General features: G+C 38.1%; 1 protein-coding gene across 4 annotated transcripts in view; it reads right to left on the reverse strand.

Moving 5' to 3' along the window:
• Window positions 1-24,117, reverse strand: part of VPS41 (VPS41 subunit of HOPS complex) — a 208,104-nt gene that overhangs the window by 59,096 nt on the left and 124,891 nt on the right. For all 4 annotated transcript variants that reach the window (XM_055115865.1, XM_003812224.5, XM_034963959.2 and 1 more), the window contains 3 exons: window positions 10,152-10,271; window positions 8,874-9,020; window positions 3,218-3,284 (listed from right to left, as the gene is read on the reverse strand). In XM_055115865.1, the coding sequence (XP_054971840.1) occupies window positions 3,218-3,284; window positions 8,874-9,020; window positions 10,152-10,271 (334 nt within the window). The remainder of the gene's footprint in view (window positions 1-3,217; window positions 3,285-8,873; window positions 9,021-10,151; window positions 10,272-24,117) is intronic.

Genomic DNA, 24,117 nt, shown 5'->3' on the forward strand with positions numbered 1-24,117 from the left:
TCTTAACTGCAGAATCTTGGAGGTTCTATTCACTACAAAGTTCTTTTCTTTAATGAAAATTTCATAACAAAATGTTAGAAAAAAAATTCAATGCAGAACAGATTATTACAGAAATTTATACTGAACTATCTATAACAGAACAGAAAACCATACATACCTAGATCCTCAAGTAAAAACACCTTGAAGAATGCCAGCTGTCATCATTTCTATTGAGACTCAGACTAAGAGATGAAACCACATCACTCCTGGGCACACACACACAAAGATCCCACTACTGTAACCCATATAGCTGAATCAAAATGGTAACAGGTGGATAAAGAGAGATACTTAGATCTAGGAAAGAATTATCTCACAACTCTCCTCCACTATGAAAACAGATCACCAATTTTCAGGTCACTGTTTTTTCAGTCAATTAAAAGACTGAAAAAAGAATGATGTGCTAAATTCTAAGACCACAGTATATGATCAATGAAGATACAGACAATACTGAAAGTAAAAAAGATTTCCCTTCTTTTCTCTTCCCTTTCTTCCTGACTTGTCATTCTATATAGATTCTCATATAGTTGTTTAATCTCAATTAAACAAAATTCCATATGAAATTAAGACCAAGAAGTCAATCATTAATTCCTTGCATGTAAGTCAACTACCCCTGGCAGAAAATGACACACAAACATTGGTTTCATTTCCCAACATCATGATGTCAGCTCTCCAACTACCATACCACAGAGATCATGGAAGACTTTGGTGAAAAGTACCAGAGGCTCAGGGAGTCCTGTGAGAATACAAGAGATGCAAGTGAAGTTAAAACATGGATGCTAGGCACAAACCATAATCTATTTTTAACAATGCAATTTGAAAGAAAACATGATGTCCCAAAAGCCCTATGTATAGAGAATCTCTTCATGTGTTGGTGATTGGCCAAGAAGCTTAATCTTCATTATATTATTATTATTTTTCTTTTAACAGAATAAATCAACAGCCTATGTGATAGGAACAACTTTTGTGCTATTTTTGAGAGTCTGAGTTGTAACAGAAAGAGTTATAAACAATTGGCTTCTAAGAAATGTACAGCCATACGTATTTCTTTAATCTTAATGCCATTTTCACCTCATTTACCAAAGAACAGTGGCTCACACTATTTAGGGCTAAAGGAAATTGTAATCCAGACCTCCTAATATTTCCCTTTCTGTTATCCTACTTAAGGACTCTTATCCAAACTATTTTGCCTCCTGCTGTGGAAATGGCTTATATTCTTAAAGGTTTACTCTTAAGAGGGGAAAAAATGGTACTTAACCATTAACCATAGTAGTAAAATGTCAGTAATGTGATACTGTTAGTATCCACATATGGTCTATTTCACGTAAATTACAGTACAGATGAACCACACTGCAATAATGTGATCCCAGGGTTCTAGGCTAATAGGGCCACCACTGAGCCAGCTATCAGAAGTCACAGAGTTGGGATGAAAGTCTGCATAGTGATAATAACCATCATGGTTTAGTGAGCATCTACTGTGTGCCAAGTACCATGTTAGGCACATTTCTTATGCCATGTCTAATTCCCACACCCATCCTAAAAGATAGATATTATCACCTCCATTTAACAGGTGAGAAAAGGATAGTCAAGAAGGTTAAGTAACCTCATCAAGATCACACACTTCAGCAAACTTCCTTGCCTCCCTGGAAGCTTTCTGGTGGTTCTGTAGAGTTAGATTCTATCCATTTTTAACGCTATAGTAGTAAGATCCTGGACAAGTCATTTACCTCCTAAGCCTCAATTTCTTCATCTATAGAATAAAAAGCAAACTACCTGCACTTAAAGAGTTCCTGTGAGGATAAAGTGAGTTACTGCAGTTTATGTAAGCAGCACAATGCCCTCCACCTAGTACATGATCAATAAGTATCAGCTAAGGAAAGAAGATGACAATTGCTACATTTTTATACCTCTCTGGCAATTAAAAATATCCAAATACTAATCTCTCAGGACACTGCATTGAGATGTTGAGAGGCTTTTGTTTTTCTTTTTATTTTCTAGTAGGCAAGGAAAGAAGAAAAAGATATTGAAACAATTATCTATATAATCTAGTCATAAATCTTGTCTCTTATCTTGGTCCTCAGTTTTTCTCAGCACTGCTACATTCTTCATATACCTACTGTCCATACACTAAGCAATCTGAACTATGTAGTTATCCTCCTAAAGTTAAAAAAAAAGATTAAAACTCTACCACCAACTTCTGACTTCAAGTACAAAATATCCCAGATTTAAATGTTATAACCATATTAGCCATGTGGGTAATGTATGTCTTTCTATTTACAGAAATACAGTCATGTGCAAATAATTTATTTCAACTTCACCTTGGCAGAATAACCCATCAAATTGATATTACCCATCCACCAAGCAAATGGGCAAATGAACTTTTCAGCTGACTCATAATATGGCAATTTTTTTTTCTCAGAATAATTTTTTCAAACTAAATTATAAAAGTCATGGTACATCATCCAGGGCATACTTCTCCTGAACAGCTGTTTCCCAGAGTCACTGATTCATTCAACTCAATATTAAGCACCTTCTATGTGCAAGTATTGTGCCAGGTCCTCAAGATACAAATGGTGAGCAAAAACAGACCCTGTGTGTGCTCAAAAGGAGGTGACAGTCAGGTAGAAAAGACAGAAATGCATCAAATAATCACAGGATCACTGGAACCCGTGACAAGTGCTAGAAAGGGGAGGAGGCCTGCAGTGTTGTAGTGCCTAAAATGGGAAGACCTGACTCAGTCAGGGAGGTCCAGTGGCTTTCCCAGTGCTTTCCCTGGAAAGCAACACTCTAGCCAAATACTGTCCTAGACAAGGGGAAAGAGAGGCATGGACAGGTAAAAGGTCAGTGTGGCTGCAGCACAGAGACCAAGGAGAAGCTTGGCATAAGCTACAGCTGGAGAGGTGGGTAGGGGCCAACACAGATCCCCGTGATCCACTGAGGAGTTCCATCTGCACTCTGAGAACGATGTGGAGGAACTGAAGGATGATGACAAGATCTGATCTGTATTTTGACAGCAGTGGGGACAGTAGATGAGAGTAATTCACAGTGGAAGAAGATAAACCAGTTAGGAGGCTGCTGCAGGGATCCAGGCAAAAGACTATGGCAGTCTGGGTGAGATTAATGAAGATGAAAATTTTGAATGAAGTTTCACATCCACAGAAGGCAAGTGTTGGAGCCATACCTATTTCAACATATCGACTTGGCAAATCCCTCATTTCACTGGCATGCCGTTCCTTCACTGAGCATACCTGGAAAATAAGTTCGCAGGTTATTTTATTCATTTGATGGAAAATTCTTCATAACATTTTATTCAGTACATGGTATCTTTGTTAAATTAACCTTGTAGCACTGCAGATGGAGTACAATCTACCTTATGACTTAAATGACAGAAATTAATGTAAATGACATATAGCAATCACTATTTATATTCACCAACATTATTCCTCAATAAAGCCTGATTCACATAAGTTCAGCTTTCCTGGTGAGACTGAACCTGAAGTCAAGTACTAATCCAAGTACAACTTCTGTCAGTGATCAGGGATTTTTCCTTTTTCTTTTACATAGTGTTCTTTTATAGCTGCTACCATTAACTGTAACTATGGTATGGAAAATTCTAAAATATAGAAAAACTCAAAGGGGAAAACAAGCATTAGTCATTGTTCCAGCACAAAGAGAACACCATTAATAATCTTCTTTTTTATGAAAGCTACTTTTATTAACCTAACAATTTAATACAAGTAATTCAATATGTTATTTAAAGATTCTTCTACAACATAATTCTGTAAAGTTGTTATAATACAGTGAGCCCTCCATATCCATGGGTTTTGCATCCATGAATTCTACATTCATGGATTTAACCAAACAAGGATCAGAAATATTCAGGAAAAAAAAAAATTCGACAAAATTCCAAAAAGCAAAACTTGACCTTGCTGTACACCAACTACTTCATTAAGTCTATGCAAATGCAGTGATGTGTAGGCATTGTATCAGGTGTTATAAGTAATCTACAGATGATTTAAAGTATACAGGAGGATGTGCATAGGTTATATGCAAATACCGCATCATTTTATATATGCAAATGTTACATCATTTATATAAGCATCAGAGGAGCCCAGCATCCACAGGGGTCCTGGAACCAATTCCCCACAGGCACTGAGGGATGACTGCCTTTTATTACATGAATGTACTATACTTAATCAACCCCCTTTGGGGGCATATTTTTTTGTTTTTTTATCTATTGTAAGCAATAGTGCAATCAACATACTTATATATAAAACTTTAGGACTTTTGTTTACTTAGGATAAATTCCTAGAAGTAGAATTGATACCAATGGGTACATAAACTTTTGTAAGGTTTTGTTTTTTAATATACGTAGTATACTGAGTTGCTGCCCAGCAACACTGCAGCGACTCAGTGAATGCAGAGTGCCCACTTTCCCTCATGCGGGGCTTGAACCCATGGCTGCAGAGGTAGAAGCCTCCACATAGAAGTGACCAGCTGTCTTCTTCCTTGATTGCTTTTTGCCATTTGTCTCTTGTCCGTTTCATATAACTGCCTGTCCACTTCTCCAATTTTCTTCCCTTCTGGTAGACTTTTGAGCTTATAAGTTATCCACTCTTCTTCCCACACTTACTAGGGAAACTACTAAATCATCTAATGGCACATTCCACAATGCCAAATGGACAACTGTTTTAATGTGCTGATATAAGTACATGAGGAACAGTCTTTCAAATGGTTTGAAGTATAATAAAAAAGCAAATGTAACGGCAATATTAGTGAACACTTTTTTGGGCAGTTACTGGCACTGCTCCTGAGTTAAGGCCTTTGTGAAATAGATATCATTATTTTCTTAAGATTATGGTGCAGTGGGGGAGACACAAAAATAAGGCACTTTACTGAAGTGCGACAGGGAAGTACAGAGCAGGGGCATCTCCTGCTAGGGCAGGAAGACTTCCTGGAAGAAGTGACATGTAAGTTGAAGCAGGAGAGACAACACAGGAGAACACGGTGATATGACAGCATAGGGCCTTCAACCGGAAGCTCAATCGGACAGAAATGAAGGGCATGGGGGAAGAAGGGGACAGAGTTGAGGCTGGAGAGTAACGGAGAGGCAGATCACAAAGAACCTTGGAAGTCATGTTTATGATCAGTTATCCTATGGGCAAGGAGGGGACTGACCTCATCTGACCTGCACTTAGATTATTCTAGCTATACTGTTTAGGATAGGTTTAGGGGGGGTAAAACCAGCACCAAAAAGACTTGACAGGAAGATGAAGTGCAGAGATTTGAGAGACATTGACAGAACTTGAGGGCTGACAGTCTTCCAACACTCAGACACCCCTGAAAGACAATGTTATTATGTTTAATCCAGAGATGAGGACACTGAAGCTCTGTGAGTGATGCCGGACTGCCTGACCAGAGCTGGAATTCACACCAAGGCCTGACTGGTATCTCGCTGGTCATGCCACAGCTTGAGAACAAGGATGCATTGCACTACTGGTAGCTGGGCATGGCTCTACTGCACTCCTCAGCTCTGTGGTCTGGGCTCACCCAGCACCTGTCTCATAGGTAGGAAGTGGCAGGTAAAGGTGGGTGAATAGGTAAGTGCTACCCTAAGCTCATGTCTTGCATAAGCACAAATCAATGACTGTAAGAGCCCTTTACCACTGATAGGTGGGTTCTTGCCCATGAACTCTAATCTGCTTCCTCCACTTCTCCACATGGGTGGATAACAGGCATCTCTCAAATAGACACACCTAAAACCAACTCTTGCCTTTTTCACTCTAAACATGCTTTATCAACAGTCTTTCCCATTTCAGCAAAAGGTAGTTTCACCTTCCAGTATGTTAGGTGACTGTGATCTTACACCCCACATCCAACTGTCAACAAATACTGCAGAGTCTACCATCAAAATATATCCAGGATCTGGTCATTTCTCACCAGCTGCATTACACTGACCTGAGACAACATTATTTTTTATGGAGATGACTGCAGTAGCCTAATTGGTCTCCCCTCTTGACTGCCCCTTTGCCGTTTAGCTCCACACAGCAACCAGAGATCCTTCCAAAATACAAGTTAGATCACTTAACTGACTCCACAACAGCTCAAAGCCCTGTGCTGGCTTCCTACCTCACTCAAATTAAGAGCCAAAGACTTCTCAAGGGCCCCTGGGCTCCAACATCATCTGCTCCTCCACCACACCCTCCCCAACCCCCACTTACATCCCTCTCCTCCACATCTGCTCCACTCACTCTGACACAAACAGCTTCGTTGCTGTTCCTCAAAAGCACACCAATCACACTCCTGCTTCAAGAATTTTTGCACTCCTGCTCCTTCTGCTAACACCTCCTACCCCAGGCCCCGAGCTGCATAACTTTTCTCTCCAGATCTCTGACCAAACAACATATTAGTTATTGGACAGGCCATCCCTGGACCACCCTATATTAAATGGTACCTACCCCAATCCCTTTTCCTATTATCCTGTTAAAATGTTCTCCTTTTTATTTGCCACCTTCAACATGCTATACTAACTTGTTTTTGTCCACCTTCCTCACTAGAACATAAATTTCCCAAGGGAAGGAACTCATTCATTTGTATATTTGTGTTCTGCAACACTAGAACACTGCCTGGCACACTGCAGGCACCTGGTAAACGTTTGTTGGGCAAATGAATGAATGAAGTAAATGGTAAGGTCCAATTGCACACTTTATTTTACTGTTTCTGGTTGCTTCTCCCCAACAAGATTGCTGTCTCTCTGAAGAAAGACCACGTCCTTATCTCCTCTTCCTTCAACAGAACTCACTGAGAGTCTACACTGAGAAGTGCTCAACATATAGAACTGAGTTTGAAGAAAAGGAACCTCCAATAAAATAAAATATTTGACATAAAAATTGTATAGAAGCTGGATCTTAACTTGGGCATAAAGAAAGGGTATATGTTTCCCATGGCTGCTATAACAGACTGCCACACTTGGTGGTTTAAAACAACAGAGATGTTGTTTTAAACATCTCTTACAGTTCCGCAGGCTACAAGTCTGAAATTGGGTTCACTGGGCTAAAATCAAGGTGTTGGCAGGGCTGTACTTCCTCTGGAGGCTCTAGGGGACAATCTGCTGTCTCCTCCAGCTTTCTGGTGGCTGCCACCATTCACTGACCATCTCACTCCAATTTCTGCCTCCACAGTGGTACTGCCTTCTCCTCTCTTCCATGTTAGCATCTCCCTCTGCCTCCCTCTCATAAAGATAAACGTGATTGCATTTAGGGCCCACCCAGATAATGTAGGTTAATCCCCCATCTCAAGATCCTTAACTTAATCATATCTTTTGCTAAATAAAGTAATATTTACCTTTTTGTCATATAAAGAAACATTTATAGGTTCTAGGAATTAGGGCTTGCTATCCTTGGGGCCATTATTCAGCATACCAGAGAAAGAATTTCTGGGAGTAATGAGTAAACTTGTTACATATTTCTACAGGCTAATTTTCCTTGTCTTTCACCATAAGAAAAGAAAATCAGAACTTTAAAACTAACAAGCAACCTGGTCCATTTAAGGGATTTTTAAAATACTAAGAATATAAATTTATTGGATGAGTAACCACACACGTGGGACAGGGAGCCCAGGGAATCCCTTTTTCCATCCTACGATATAGGCACAGTTTCCTTCCTGTTACCCTAAATATAAATCAGGTTGTGTTCATGTAACACATGAAGAAAAAAGAACCTGAATGATAACAACATGAGGGCTGGGAGGGCCTGAAGTGTAACAATGTTTGTTTTGCTAATAACAATCATTACATTAATAATTTTCCACTTTCCCTTTCCAGAGAATAGTACATTTTAAATAGCCACATCCCCTTCATGACATTGCTAGAACTTTATATAATAATGACAGCTAACATTTATTAAGCAATTACATCAGATTCTATGCAAAACTCTTTACATGCATTGGCACATTTATTTCTCCCCAAAACTTGTGATGTGAGAACAATTAGCACTACCACTTTGCAGATGAGGACCGTAAGGCTCACAGAGGATCCCAAAGGAAAATGGAGAATCTGGACTTGATCCCAGGTCTGTCTGGCCTCAAAGCCTGAGTTCTTCCATGAGACTACTGCTGGGATACTCTCTCATGCCATTTTTATACTTCCACTAATTTTTAGTTTATTTTGTTCGAATTAAGCTATTTTTTAAAGGGAAACAACTTTTGGCTCTGAAGTATCTAATATAACAGCAGCACTAGTAGGCATAAAATAAATGTGAATGAGCCTTAGGCCCCCTTTCATAGAACAGCTAAATTTCATTTACCCAGGCGCATAAGGGTCAGATAATTAAACTTCAGAAAATATGCCCAAATCTTATTATTGATGATAAGTCTGGGTCTCTACTCCATCAAATTATTACCAAGCAGCAGGATGATTTAATTTTAACCTTCTCTCTCCACTATCAATAACTCTAATGAAGAAGTGAAGGGTCAAAGCTAAGGGAAAATGAAAAGAATAATAAAGAGAAGAAAACCTGACTAAACAACAAAACTAACCCCATGTTCTGTAAATAGCTAAGGCCAGCTGGGATGTGAGAAATTAAAAGAAGATTGAAAAAGACAGCACCATTCTCAACATGAAAAAGTTCACAAATAGTTTTACATGCCATGGAAAAGAAAGAATATATCTTAAAACTTATGCACAGGAAATAATTTGAGCATTAAATGGTAATCACGTCACAATAACATCCAGGTGAAAAGATTTGGGTCCTAGGAGCCAATCAAGACTCACAGTCCTTTGGACCACCCTCAATGGATCTATAACAACACGGACTTATTATAAAGACAAGCAAAACCACCTTGACAGAAGTCCCCCAGCCAATAATCAGTGTCACATTGTCCTTCCAGCAGAGGCTGCAGGGATACATGTCTGGGCGAAGACTTATATCATCCCGGGGCACATTGGTGATTCTTTGCTTTGAGATGATGTCAAAAATCTTCACACCCTGGAAAATAATACAGCAGTAAGCATCCTCTACTCAGGAGGAAAGTAACAGAAAACTTATTAACAGCCCCTGCTACATACTACCAATAACCAGCACGGAGAAATATTAGCAGTGTTTACTGAGCATGCAAGGAAAATGCTCCTGCTCCACACAAACCCTGTGGGAACTAAAACCACAAGGAAACCTCCACCCTTCTTTCTGGACAAAGGAGATTTTCTTAGATGGCATGGGTGACTCAAACCCAACAGAAACATGAAATGTACAAACATCAATAGCTGCATTTCCAAACTGACAGTCAAGTAACATTTCTAATTTTATCGTTCCACCACGAAAAATGAAGTTTGTTTTTTAGAAAGGCTTTGAGTCTGAAAAGCCACCTATATAAAGAAAACTACATCTGACATTTTAAAGTTCTCAAATGAAAACATCAGGCAAGCAGCTAACTAAAAATGAACCAAGAGACCACAGCTTTGTTTTACCTTCATTGTGACCCAGAAGTAAGAAAAGTCCAGAATAAAAAGGTAGAGTCTAGGCAGATTTCTACCATTTAAAACTGAATAGAACCGATTTACTAAATTATATCTTGATGTTTCAAAAGATATGCCAGATGTCAAAAAGACCATTTTTAAAACTTCCTACTAGCCCCAATTCATAGCAAGTAAACTTTAAGTTAAAATGCAGCACTGAAAATTACGATCCACTTTCTTGCAGGCAGGTCTATACTTCTGCCTATGATTATACTGGGAGTAAAAGAGAAATCAGCAATATTCTGCACTTGTTTCATATCAACTCTTACTTGCCTTTGGCCAACAGGCAAATGATATTTTCAAGACCCATTCCCAATGCAGTCCTTCAATTATTAAGATAGCTTTTCATTTTCTTGGCTACTCTCCATGCCTCAGGTTTCTTACTCTAAAATAGATTCCAGAATATGTTGGGAATTACTATATTATGAAAGCCAAAAGCAATCTAATTTCTTTAACCTCCTAGGTATGATACCAATCGTCCTTTCACCCTTTAGAAATCACCACCACAGCAAGTGGCATCTTTTCCCTTCATTACAGCCCTATCAAGTTGGCCATTCTTCTGCCACTGAACAAGCATTAGGAAGACAGAGGCGTATTTTTTTACCATATTATTGGCCCAAGCAATCAGATGGCCTCTCCACTTCACACTCCTTATGTTCCCTTCCCCTTCATGCAGAACAGCAGACTTCCATCTGTTCATCCAAGACCGTTCAAACAGTAGCAGCTAGGGACAAAAAGCATAAACAAAGAATCTTAGAAACTGAAAATAATGTATCAGGTTCTTTACTTACTAGTTTTACCTATCCTCGTGACCAAACAACAAACAAGTCACTCTCGACGTCTTTAATGTAGACTTACAGTAGTATGTTATTTGTACCTTGGAAAGAATTCCTAGCACATCATACTCTCCCCAGGAAGTTGTTTAAAATGGATGAGTGTTGAAGTTACTACAAGGCCAAGCCACAAGGTGGCACCAAAACACCAAGATTCATGGAAAATAATGCACATTAGTTAATCAAAAGATTTGTATCGCAAAAGTTCTTCAAATGATTGTCCGGGAACTAATTTATTTTGTAAATTGGGAAATCAAAACCTCTTTTAAGTTTTTCACTGAAAATAAGATATTAGTCACAGATTAAACTGTAATAGAAGCAGTCTATGTTTTTCATTTGACTCAAATAATTGAACAATGACTTTTGAACAGTAATTCATGCCACAAAATAAAAAAAATTGGAATTAAGCTTCTTTAGAAATTTCATAGTATCTAGGGTCTTTATTTTAACGGGAAGATTCTATCATTCAAAAAACCTGCTGGATAAATTTTAACATAAAATATAACCGGTCAAAAACCTCTACGATTAATAAAGATGTAATTCTAGGAAGTCATACATTATTAAGAACACAATAAATATTTTTCTTGATATATTCCATTTAAATCCTTTAAGAAAAGACATTTATACAGTATGTAACTTAAGGTATGCAATCCTGAAACACATGTTTATCCTTTCAAAGCAAATGCTGACAACAGATTCCATAACAGAATTACTAAAATTCCTACCACTACAAGCAATTTCAGTCTACCTTAGTATATTTTATGTCCTCTACCCACCCCAAAAGAGGCAGGGGAAACAGGTTAACAGGGGAAAGAGAGTAAATTCACATTTTATTTGTATTTCCTGTATATCTTTCTCAATAGACTAATACAGGCAGAGGAAGCACAAAATAAAATCCCTAAAATTAAATATGATGTCCATCATCACAAGTAAGCAAAGTACAGTTACTTTAAAATGCTATGACAGTTTGAAGTTGTGTGACTTCACAACTTCCACAGGGAGACTGGAGGCAGGGATTCTTCTGACCATACTTAGCCCCATCTTCCCATCAGATATATTCTCAGAGACCTTCTAACCCACCCTGTCCTCTCCTATCCCAGGTTCCAATTCAGAAGTCACTACTACCATGCCTTCCTACCCCCACAGTTAGAGGCCTTCGGGAGTGTCCCCAGACTGTGATTCAGCCTCTTCCTCCCATTTGCAGAAAACAGAGAACAGACCCCAGAAATGTAGGAAAGGGGGAGAAAGGCTGAGCATACAGTTCGTGCTACAGAGAAGATTATGCCCCACTAAAGACAGGCAGCTAAAAACAATTATTTTTATTTATTTATTTTTGAGATGGAGTCTCACTCTGTTACCCAGGCTGGAGTGCAGTGGCACCATCTCAGCTCACTGCAACCTCCACCTCCTGGGTTCTAGTGATTCTCCTGCTTCAGCCTCCCAAGTAGCTGGGATTACAGGCATGCACCACCATGTCTGGCTAATTTTTGTACTTTTAGTAGAGATGGGGTTTCACCATGTTGGCCAGACTGGTCTCGAACTCCTGACCTCAGGTGATCCACCGGTCTCGGCCTCCCGAAGTGCTGGGATTACAGGTGTGAGCAACCACGCCTGGCCACAACAATTAAACATGATGAATTGATAAGATCAAAATGTCTATCTTCTATCTGTGGCCTGGATCTGATGGAGGTGATCGTACGAAATGGGTGAAGCACAGTGAGTGCTCAATAATCACCTGCTGGAATGAAGGGTTGGCTGGATGGCCGGGAGAACAGCAGGGTGGGACACAGCATCGAATTCCTTTCCCTCACCAATTCCCACCTAGAAATGACCAATGTAGTACTAAGAGGAGAACAGTCTGCATCTGTGTTGAAAAAGTTAAATATGCTCCAAATTTTAAGCTAAAAATTATGTAAAATATGCTAATAATAAGACTCCAGTGAAGGCCATGATTTAACTCATTCCCCCAGAAAAAGTCTGCCTGGGAAGTCAGGCAGGTACTAGAATGCCACAACACCCCCTACACTCAGTGTAATGGGGCAGGAACGAAGGGGAGTGGCCAGTCTTACTCTGAAACACAAAGGGTTGGGTCCCCAAGCATGCAGCCAGCACTGTAGCTGTCCCAGGTAGGAAGGAAAGCAGGCACTCTGACAAAAGGCAGGCACCTATGGAAAAATCCTGCATTTAAAAGAATACAAATTATCCAGGGAGTAATCCCCAACTTGTGACTCCATATGAATACCAAGACATTCAAAAAAAACAAAAGAACTTAAAAGTAAAATCTAATTCTTATCATCATAATTCTCATGTAACAACAAAATTAAGAAATTAATAACAAAGAATGAGAGAAAGAACAATACAAAACAAAAATGATACAAAAAACATTCTCAATCTTTGGGTAAAAGAGGAATTCATATGGTAACCAGAGTACTTTGAAAATGAGAAAATACTATAAACCTAAACTTTATGGGATACAATCAAAGTTGTAAAAAAAAGGAAAATCTAGATTTAAAAGTTAATAATGAACATGACATGTCGCTACACAACAAAACAAAAACATTTCATTGAGGGATACGAAAGGAGAACTCAATAAACAGAAAGGCACATTATTCATGGATAGTAAGACTCCAATTCTCACTAAAGAGCTTAAGTCTCATTAAATTAACCTATAATTTTAATGCAAGTCCAAAAAAATCCCAAAGGGATTATTTCTAGAAATTCAAAAAATGCTAAAAATTCATTTTAAAAAATGAGAGAATAACAGGAATTTTTAAAAAATTAAGTAATTTAGGGGGAGGAATGGATTCATCCAGACAGATAGTAAAACATTTTATAAAATCAACACTCAAAACAATACAGCAATGTTTCTAGAATTGATAGATGAAGGAAAAAGAATGAACTGATAAAGATGAATCAAAATGATATGATCAGGCATGGGTATGTGGGGTGGGGGGTACAGTGGAGTATGTGCAGAGAAAGAGGTATCTTCAAACTACTGAACTGCGGTCTTGGACACCATCTTTCTGGAGGATCATTTGGCATCATGGACTCAAAGCTTTTAAAAAAAATGACACCAGGAAGTTGCTACCTAGAAACTTACGCTAAGAAATGATCAGACAAGTTAGTAAAGATGCATGTAAAGCTATTTATAACAGCCAGAAATGGACTAACAACTGAGGAATGACGGAGCATAATACGATGGAGCACACACAATGAGTATGTATCCATTATTATTTTATGCATGTATCTTCATTAACAGAAAAAGCTATGAGGGCATATTAAATAAAAAAGCAGATGACAAAATAGTACTCAATACAATGTCCCTAAAATAAAATGTGAATGTGTATTCACATATATTATAAAATCTAAAAGATACATGACAAAGTAATCCTAATTCGATAAATGAGTGCTGAAATTTTATATTATTTTTATTTTATAATTATTCTGCACTAAATATATGAATTTTTTATGTTGATACATTAATGGGAATGAAAATCCATTCTCTTATTTTTACAATCAGGAAAACTTAGGGGAATAGTTAAAATGAAACAACAAAGTAATATCAAAAATTCACTGGAGATTGGGTGCAGCGGCTCATGCCTGTAATCCCAGCACTTTGGGAGGCCGAGGTGGGTGGATCACCTGAGGTCGGGAGTTTGAGACCAGCCTGGCCAACACGGTGAAACCCCGTCTCTACTAAAAATACAAAAAAATTAGCCAAGCATGGTGGCCGGCACCTGTAATCCCAGCTACTCCGGGGGGTGAGGCAGGAGAATCGCTTGAACCTAGGAGGAGGAGGTTGCAGTGAGCCAAGATTGTGCCATTGCACTCCAGCCTGGGCAACAAGAGCAAAACTCTGTCTCAAAATAAATAAATAAATAAATAAAAATTCACTGGAACTTAAAGAAGTAATGTTTGAGGCATATTGAACATGTATTAGAATGAATTTACATAAACTGTATATACTTTTCAAATAAAACATTAACTTCTTCGAAAACTGTTAATTAAATCTTGTTGCAGTTCCTACCAAAATGCAAGCTCACTCCAATGGACCCTTTCTGTTACACTCGGTGTGCTCCGAGCTATGGGAGGAAGCAGAGGTGGCAGAACTCTGGCCTCCTTTTGCCTCCTACTCTACCTCCCAAAACAAGAAACTAAAAACTTCCAGCAGAGGGGAGGAGGCAAAGGAAGGACAGACGAATTCTGAATCCAGGCCATCTCAGGATTGAGTCCCAAAAACCTTGCGGACCCTGCTCTGACATGCAATTAAAAGAGCAAAGAAGCTTCTCCCAATGACATTTCTACAATGCAGACAGGCACATGCCATTCTATGCAACTGATGTGTGCTCAAAAATGGAGGGGGGCTAAAAATTAACCTCTGTAAATGAAACAAATTTTAACTAATTAATATTACAAGTTTTGATAGGATTCACGTTATTTTCTTTGTTTTTCAAATAGCCTAAGTCCCTATCACTTTATATTTTGTGGATGAAAAATAAGAAAATATCTGTAAATAAAGTAGGTCATCATAAACATACTAAGGAAAGTCATCATTTAAGAGAATTCTTTTGTAAGTCAAATAATTTTCCCCCAATTTATTGGTTCTGTATATGTTTTATGGTCACACTGGTTTTCTCACTGCACAACTAACTATTAAATCTTGTTCACTGAGATTGGTGTGTTTACCTTGCATTTCCCCAACCAGTGCATTGGGGAAAAGGATCATATCTTATACTTTGCTAGACACATAGGCATAATAAATATTAAATACTAAGTAGGCTATCCGAGTCTACTAGTCTTAATTCTTTCCTTCTCTGACCATACACACAAGGCGTTTGCTACAGGAGGAGCTACACGATTTCCCAAAACATTTCAGTTACTCAGCCTATCTTTACAGTTAGTAATACTCCTAAAATATTTTGAACACAATGGAATCTACTCCAATCTCAAAAATTTAAAGAACCCAATGACTAATTCACACAATCAACACAGCCTTGCTTTTAGAAAGGGTTCACTTCTATGGATCCCATATCCAGGCATGTAATGTCAGTCTATTTCCCTTTGCTGAAGGCCAGCAGATAGAATTTGTGCACAACTTGCCAAAAATTTGAAAGCTGCTTTTAAGGTTAGCCTTCCTCTATTAGGTTTAAGTAATTGCAGCTCTTTTATTTCAGAGACACGAACTGGCCACACGTTTGGCCTGAACGGTAATTTCTGAAATGTGTCTGCAGGCCTGCAGAAGGCTCTCTGGATTGCCACAGCGCCTACTTCTCCAGGCTCTCTCGCATCTGGCCTGCTTCTCTCCTTGATGTTACCTGCCTGGCCCCGTCGAACATTTATTTTTGCCTTTCCTCTCCACCCTACTTTATTCTTCACTCATGAGTCCACTTTTCCTATCCTACATAGTATAAAACCTTAAATGCCTGCTAGTAATTATGGAGTCATTTCTATATCTCTGAAACTCTCATGCAGGATTTGCTTTGATTTGACATAGAGTTTCATACAGAAGGGAGAATGGCCAAATGATCCACTCTCCATTGGCTTTTTTTCCCTAATCTCTGTGAATTTCAAGCAGAAACATATTTTCTGACAAGAATGCCAAGGAAAGCTTTGCTTTGGTGATTTAAGAAAACATGAACTCCTTTTCTTACAAACATTCTATACTAATTTAACTACCTCAAAACTACCTGCCTGTACTTCACTGACATTTAATAATATCCATTTTTTCCTTCCAGTCATAAAACTGCCCACAGACCTACTGAGCACGAATGTTCTACAAAGCATTTTATGGAGTAAGCCATTGAAAAAAACTACGCTTAAAAGCAGCTGGTTAATTTATTTGGTTCATCTTCCATACCCTGTAATATTGAATTGTCATTATCACAATACTAAGAGCAATTTAAGCTCAATGGGAGCTAAGTACATAGAGAGGAAAAGCTGTTTCCAAGAGGTCTATTTTTTTGTTGGAAAAAGTATTTTAGGGCTTTATTTCCCATAAATCCACATTCTGGCAGTCAGCACTCTCAATACTTATATTTCAATATGAGCCCTCACATCCTCAGCAATATACTTTATTCTCCTCTGTTTTGTGCTGATAAATCTATCTAGTGCTTTCCTACTCTACAGAGTGGTATAAGGACACGGAGCCCAGGATCTCCCACATGTGTGGCAAGATTCCTATCAGGCTGTAATGAAGTCCCCAATTCTGGTCACCTAATGCCCATCATTACTTGTCACTCACTCTTCCCTGATGGAGTTGAAAAGAGTATCATTGGCCCTGTTTTAATCACCTTGTGATCTTTCAAGTTGATAAATCACTTGGCTCCTTCAAGCTTCCTAAATAACTGACCACACTGCTAGCTTTGAGGCAGACAAGAAAGTGGGCAAGATTCAGCAGGGGCTTCAGCCGAGGGTCAAGGCTTAGATACCATGTGTGTTCCCACGGGGAGAACCAAGGGGCTTGAAGAAAACAAATATTTCACAAAGGAGGACCTGTGCTACGTCAGGAAGGTGCAGAAGATCCAGGTAATAAAATAGAGAAATAGAGAAAAGTAAAACCCAGCAAATAAAACTGTCTCAATAAAAATAAACAAAGGGGATAACAATGGGAAAGTCTTGTTACAAAAGGATTTAAATATTCAAGATTAGAAAAGATCACGAGCAAAATTTTAAAAGTCAAGAAGGCAAGTGAGAAAAATATGAGTGAGTGTGGAGAAGACCTAGGATGGTGGCTGGCTACTGACGGCAAATGGGGTCTTGAATCCTGAAGGAGGCAGGAATGACCAGGAACCCATATGGAGCAGGTAAGTGTCTTTGTTTTGCTTCATGCTTAGGCTTAGTGCCAAAGTTTCAAACACGCAGCTTTTCTAAACACCACCAACAGCTCTACTGTGTCCATCAAGATAGAATATAAACATGTGGGAAGAAAAAGAGAACTTCCCAAATATATTATTTCCTTAAATTCAGTGGTTATTTTCTGAACAAGTTATAATGCTTCAATCTCCTTTATCTGAATTTAACATGTTTAAAACCAGTTCAGTATAGACAAAATGTTGGTACCATGGAAAACCTCTGTGCACAAGGGTTCCTAGAGCCCACTCAAATGCCACTTGCTTACAAACAATATTTTAGTAAACACCATTCCTATGCAACACAGACTTTTTTTTTTTAACTTGTATTTTAATTTCAGGGGTTTATGTGCAGGTTTGTTATGTAGGTAAACTCGTGCCACAGGGGTTTGTTGTACAGATTATTTTGTCACCCAGGTATTAAGCCTACTATCCATTAGTTATTTTTTCTGATCCTCTCCCTTCTCCCATCCTCCATCCTCCAATAGGCCCCAGTGTGTGTTGTTCCCCTCTATGTATCCATGTGTTCTCATCATTTAGCTCCCACTTACAAATGAGAACATGTGGTATTTGGTTTTCCGTTCCTGCATTAGCAACACAGACTTTGGACAGGCCCTTGCAGTTAATTCTGCGAAACCTATATAGACAGACCAATGCTTTGAAATTTAAAAAACACTGTATCAACATAAGGTAACGATCAATTCAGCAACCAAGAAATCCAAGCAAAGCTTCCATGAAAACAAAATAAGTTAAACAACGGATGTGCCATTTAGGAGCAGCTTTCTTTGCATTAAAAAACTAGAGATGACAGCTAGATAAAGATCTACCTACCCACCTATGCAGTATCTACCTACACACCTATGTGGGCTTGGCAATCAAGCCAGCATGTGAGGTAGTCCCCTATTTAGACTACTAATCTGCAGTTGCTGCAAATGCAAGCACATAATTACAAGTGCGATTTCAGAAATGACTAGGACACTTTCTAATTAATTTTACCACTTAAAAAAAATCTTCCATATGGATCCCACAGATTTAATAGAGCTGGCTGTTCATACCAAACACGTTGAGTCTGTTTTTCAGTTTGCAGCTATATGAGGATACATTTTCCGGGCTGGGCCCAAGGTCAAACACCCTCAGCATCAGGGTAGAGATAACAGAAAAGTCATCCACTGGGTGATTAAACTTGAATTAATGTTCTCTGCAATGAACAAATATCTCTAACTTTAACTACATATAATCTCAATCACTGATGACTGGTGAAAATCCTTGCACAGTGAGTATATCAAAAAGAAATGCAAAATTGCTAAGTCTTGAATAATGCAGACAGTTACCTGAAAACACGGGTTTATGTATTTGAACAAGCCCTTCACACAATTCAAAGTAAAACAGGCCAGGCGCAGTGGCTCACGCCTGTAATCCCAGCACTTCAGGAGGCCGAGGTGGGCGGATCACAAGGTCAAGAAATGGAGATCATCCTGGCCAACATGGTCAAGCTCCGTCTCTACTAAAAATACAAAAATTAGCTGGGCGTGGTGGTGCACGCCTGTAGTCCCAGCTACTCGGGAGGCTGAGGCAGAAGAATCACTTGAACCTGGGAAGCAGAGATTGCAGTGAGCCGAGATCGCGCCACTGCACTCCAGCCTGGCAACAGAGTGAGAGTCTGTCTCAAAAAAACAAAAACAAAAACAAAGTAAAGCCCAAAAGTTGAAAAAAAAAAAAATCAGGAGACTATCTGCAGAAGAAAATGAGTCAAATGAACCCAATTTCAAGCATTATAATCCACTTTCTTACCATCTCTATGAAAAACTGGCATTAACTGGACACACTGGTCAGCACTGATAGCTTTCATGGAAGTGGCAGAACTGATGGTTTTGGGGCAGACTCACATCTACACGGTAACATATGTTCATCCTCTCTACACACTTCAGGGTCTACTCTAAAGACTCATTTAGACTCCTATATAATGCCTCCCTGGGAACAACAATAATTATTCCAGATTTGGCCAAAATTGGAGAAAAGGCTGCAGGCTATTCAGTAAGCAGCAATAATTTGTGCTCAAACTGACAGTAAATATCAAGTGGACAGCCTTCATTGTCCTGGCTTCTATGGTAATATTAAAAGCTGCCCTGAGCAAGGAATACAATCAGACAAATCACAAAGGAAGCTACAGAACTAGCTAATAAATAAAAATGTTCAAAATCACTAAAAATTCAAATATACTATAAAATAGAAAAATGGAGTATCTTTATATATCAGATTGGCAATGAGCATGTGGTAAAATAGGTACTCACACATAGCTGATGTAAACTGGTGTAAGTTTTCTGGAATACAATTTTACTTGGCAACACATATTAAATGCCTAAAAAATTATCATAACCTTTGATTCAGTAATTCCAATCCTAAGAATCAATGGTAGGAAAACATTCAGAGGAATAGATGAAAGGCCAAAGATTTCAAGCTTCACCACATCATGATTTATGACAGCCAAACACTGGATATAACCTAAAGGTCCAAAGACAGAAGAATGGTTAAGAAAATCAAATAGATCCATAAGATAGAATATTATGCAACTATTCAATAACACTGAGCTAAGAATAGACATCAATAATGTAGGGAATTTCATATGATGTACAGTGATAAGTTAAAACAAGATCTAAAATAATTGAGATTACTCTAAACATTCCTTTACTTTTTATTATTATAAAAATAATGCATGCTTACTACAAAAAAGTAAATAAAAGCCAATGAAGGTCAGAAAGAACATTCATAATCCGGCCCAGACACAAATATTGTTAATAATTTGGTGTACAGCCTTCCATGAATACATCTACATACATAATTTTATTTCTACAGAAAAGGATAATCAGACCATACATATATTTTAGAAAAGTACCTCAACAGAAGCAATCTATCAAATGTTGAGAATTTTATTTATTCCAACTGAGAAAGAGAAAAGCTGACAACCAGAAGCTAGCCTGGCACCCACAGCAGGGCTCTGATGTTCTCTTGATGAATATAAACAATTTCACAGAAAACCAACATCAGCCGAGGCCACTCCATGACCATGAAGGACCAGGACAGAAGCAAGACCACTCCATAATCACGTCTGAATGCAAACAAGACATGAACATTTTCCAAGTCGTGGCAATGACCAAACACCTCCCACTTTGGCTAAAATGACAGACTGCTGCTTCTTTACCAGTTATGACTTTGGCTTTGGCTTAGGCTTTTCTCCTTCTAGATAAGATTTATCAAAATGCCCAGCTGTAGAATTACTCATGCTTCATGACAGCATCCAATCTAGAGCAAAGCCCTGATGCCTTAAACCTCCCTGAAATCACCTCACACCAGCCTAAATCCTACAATTCTTCTAACATCTTCCTAAAACCATATGGGGTACTCCTGGTGATCTTTGGTCGCAGGGCACTGACACAGCTAATTCACTATTGTTAGACAGCTTGTACCAATTTTCACTGTTACAAATATCAAGAAAATTGGCTGAAATTGAGTTAGAAAATTTAAAGGAAAACAAACAAACCATACAGGTCGAGGGGGATCCAAAAGGCTTAAAGACAAGTAAAGGACTGTAAATTTACCCCATAGTGTTGTATGTGAATATACAAATACACTCATTTTCCTGTCAAGTCACTATTCTGACTAATGGTCTTATTAACTATATTCTACCTACACCATCCTATCTATATGCTTTTGGAAGCCTACCACCATTTCTGAAATCAAGATCCTGTGTACACACAGCACCTAACATGAAGCATGACACAAAGTTGTATTCAGGAAGCAGATTCAAACCACATACTCCTGTGAAATGACTGTGATTTAGTTTGTACCACGACACCAACTAACAATGACTGCAATTGTGACCCCTTGCTTTATACAGCCTTCTCTTAAAGCAAAAGAGAGAAAGAGAACCTCTGTGTTAATGAATCAGCTGACGTTAAATCCCACAAGAATATCTAATGAACACCTCTGAACTGGCAATGACACTTGCGGTCCTTGCTCAAAATACTTAAGAATAAGCACAGGACTCTCCATATGCAAAAGAAGATATTATCAGCAAGGAGCAAAAGATGGTTATAAGGAAGAGAGATGGTAGTTTTAACATCAGAGTTCAGGGGAAAGCTACAATCAGTATGGAAGTGCATGAAAAAGTTAGCTGAACTCATTAAAGAAAAAAGTATATTGTTTAACAGGCATTTGATGGATATGAGACAATGGGAATCATAAAGGAAAATGAAGTTGCTATGGACCCAACTCTCCCACCCCGACCGCTGTAGATACCATTCAAATACTCTGGGAGTCCTACATATTGACATCAAAAAAGCAATCAGCAATGAAGAACACCTGTTTTTCCGACTGAAAATGATTTTTATTTAAGCATTATATTTCTATTTTTAGCCTCAGATAGCTTAGTATACATAGGAAAACTCACCGAAAAATACTTTAAACAGTAGAGCTATTTTATTGCTTGGTTTTTCATATCTAAAAAAAATGCTTGTGAAGGTTACATTTGTGTTTTACTTCCTACTAATCAATGGTTTTTAATCAATTTTGGTACATTGATGACAGCATGAAATACATTTCTAGGAATGAGACCACAATTTACAACACAGTACCTAGAATAAATAAAGGTATGTATTTACAATGCCTCAACGTGCAACCGTTAGATTGGTGGCTGCCTGTGGTGTAACTGTGAATTAACTAGGGAGCCTTAATTTTAATTATTAAAAATGTTCAGACGATTCACTTGAAAACTACAATGGTAAGTAATGTGGGAAGAAGTTTCAGGTAGAAGGCTACAATCAAGCATCTGAAAACTTGCGGAAATACTATCCTAGAGATCCAAACACTGGACAGGAGACAGAGAGGAACTGCTAATGTCAAAACCCTTCTAGCCACCAAAACCCCAGCTCCAATCTGACCCAAAGATGAACAAACACAGGAGGAAGCACTCCTACACTTCATGTTTAGGGATGGCAGTGGTAAGAAAAGGCTCACCGGATTATCTAGATTCTAAAAAGATTTGTAGCCAGGGGACTGGGAGCTATGGGCAGATGCTGGCCAAAAGGGCACAGACTTTCAGTTCTAAGATGAATAAATTCGGGGATCTAATGTACGCTATGGTTACTATATTTAATAATGCCATATTAAATACTTAAAATTTACCAATGGATTTTAAGTATTCTCATCCCCAAAAAAAATGGTAACTATGTGAGGCAACTGATAATGTTAATTAGCTTGAACGTGGCAATCACTTCACAATAAATACTAAATACATTTGGTATATATCAAATTATCATTGTATAACTTAAATATATATAATTTGGCTGGGCATGGTGGCTGACGCCTGTAATCCTAGCACTTTGGGAGGCCGAGGCAGGCGGCTCACGAGGTCAGGAGTTTGAGACCAGCCTGGCCAACATAGTGAAACCCTGTCTCTACTAAAAATACAAAAATATATATATATATATTTTATATATATATAAAATATAAAATTTTAATTTGTCAATTATACCTCAATAAAGCTAGAAAAAAATAAAAATAATGTTAACATGGGCAAAAGAAATAAAATTTAAAAACAATCTTAATAATAATTTTTTAAATATTTACAGTTTTATAAAAAGCTTCCCATATTGAATCCTCCTTCAAAAAGGATTCAAAATCCAATTTATTATTTGCAGACCACTGCTGGAAGCTTATAGAAGCTGGTTGACACTACCATCTCTGTCCTTCAGGTAAAATTTGCCATTTCAAATTTTCCTCATTTCATTCACTCCAGTCCTTTCCTTGTTTGCTGACTGACATTTTCCAGCTTACAAAGCAACTTGCCCCTGCGGCCAGGTCCCCTCATTCTATCCCACCGTAACGCCAAACAGCTGACTATCTGATTTCTAAAAATGAACTCCACTGCAAACAGCATTGCGACAATTTAATGATTTGTCAAAGTAGTAGAACCAGTTATTATAAAGTGTATTCCAGTGTTCAAAGGTAAAGGTCCTATGAAGCTAAAGCTTACCTGCTGACAGGGAAAGCTGGACAATTAAAAAAAAAAAATCCAGACAAGATTCACTTATTTCTAAAATAGAAACTTCATTTGCCATGCTCCTGTATTAAAATTCTTGCTACACAAGAAGGTTACACTTACAAAAAAAATTCATTGGTTCACGTGTTTGAAAGCTCTCTCCAATGGCACTTTTAAGAGATGTGCTTTCTCTTTTCTTTTTTTTTTCAAGATGGAAACAAAACAGAATATGGAATAAGCTTTTTATGCTCATGTGTCAAGCACTGGAGTCCATAAATCCAGCTACGGCATTCAACTACTAAGAAGATACCTTGAAAACCTAAAATAAAAGTTTATGCCAGACAGAACTATAGCCTCCTAGTCCTAGTCCCTGGTGGATAAAGAGCTATCTCTGAACACCTAAGAAGCCAGAACTTTAAAAAGGAAATAGCTGTCACACTACAGTTTCAGGGTTTCTTCTGCTACATTGCTATGTTCTGCAATGTATGTTGCATACTTTGAAAAGTATGTTCTAATTACTTTAATAATTTTTATAGGAATCAAAAATTGTAATAAGATTAAACAACTATTAAATATTAATAGACATCTCTCTCAAATTTTCTTATGACTTCACGAATATCTCATAGTGGTCCTCTACTTTTCTACTTAGTTCCTCTAGTCTCTGTTCCACTTTAACCCATTGTTTGTAGAAGGTGGCATATAATTCCAACGATTTATTTGGCTGTCAATCTAGAGATCACTGTTCTTAAGGGTTAAGAACGTCTTTATTCCACATTACACCTTCATTTGGCTAGTCTTTGCTCCAATTTTTTGAAGATTAAATTATTTCTTAAAGGCGGAAAGTCATAACCT

Source organism: Pan paniscus, chromosome 6, assembly GCF_029289425.2.
Source record: "Pan paniscus chromosome 6, NHGRI_mPanPan1-v2.0_pri, whole genome shotgun sequence".
NCBI classification, from domain to species: domain Eukaryota; kingdom Metazoa; phylum Chordata; class Mammalia; order Primates; family Hominidae; genus Pan; species Pan paniscus.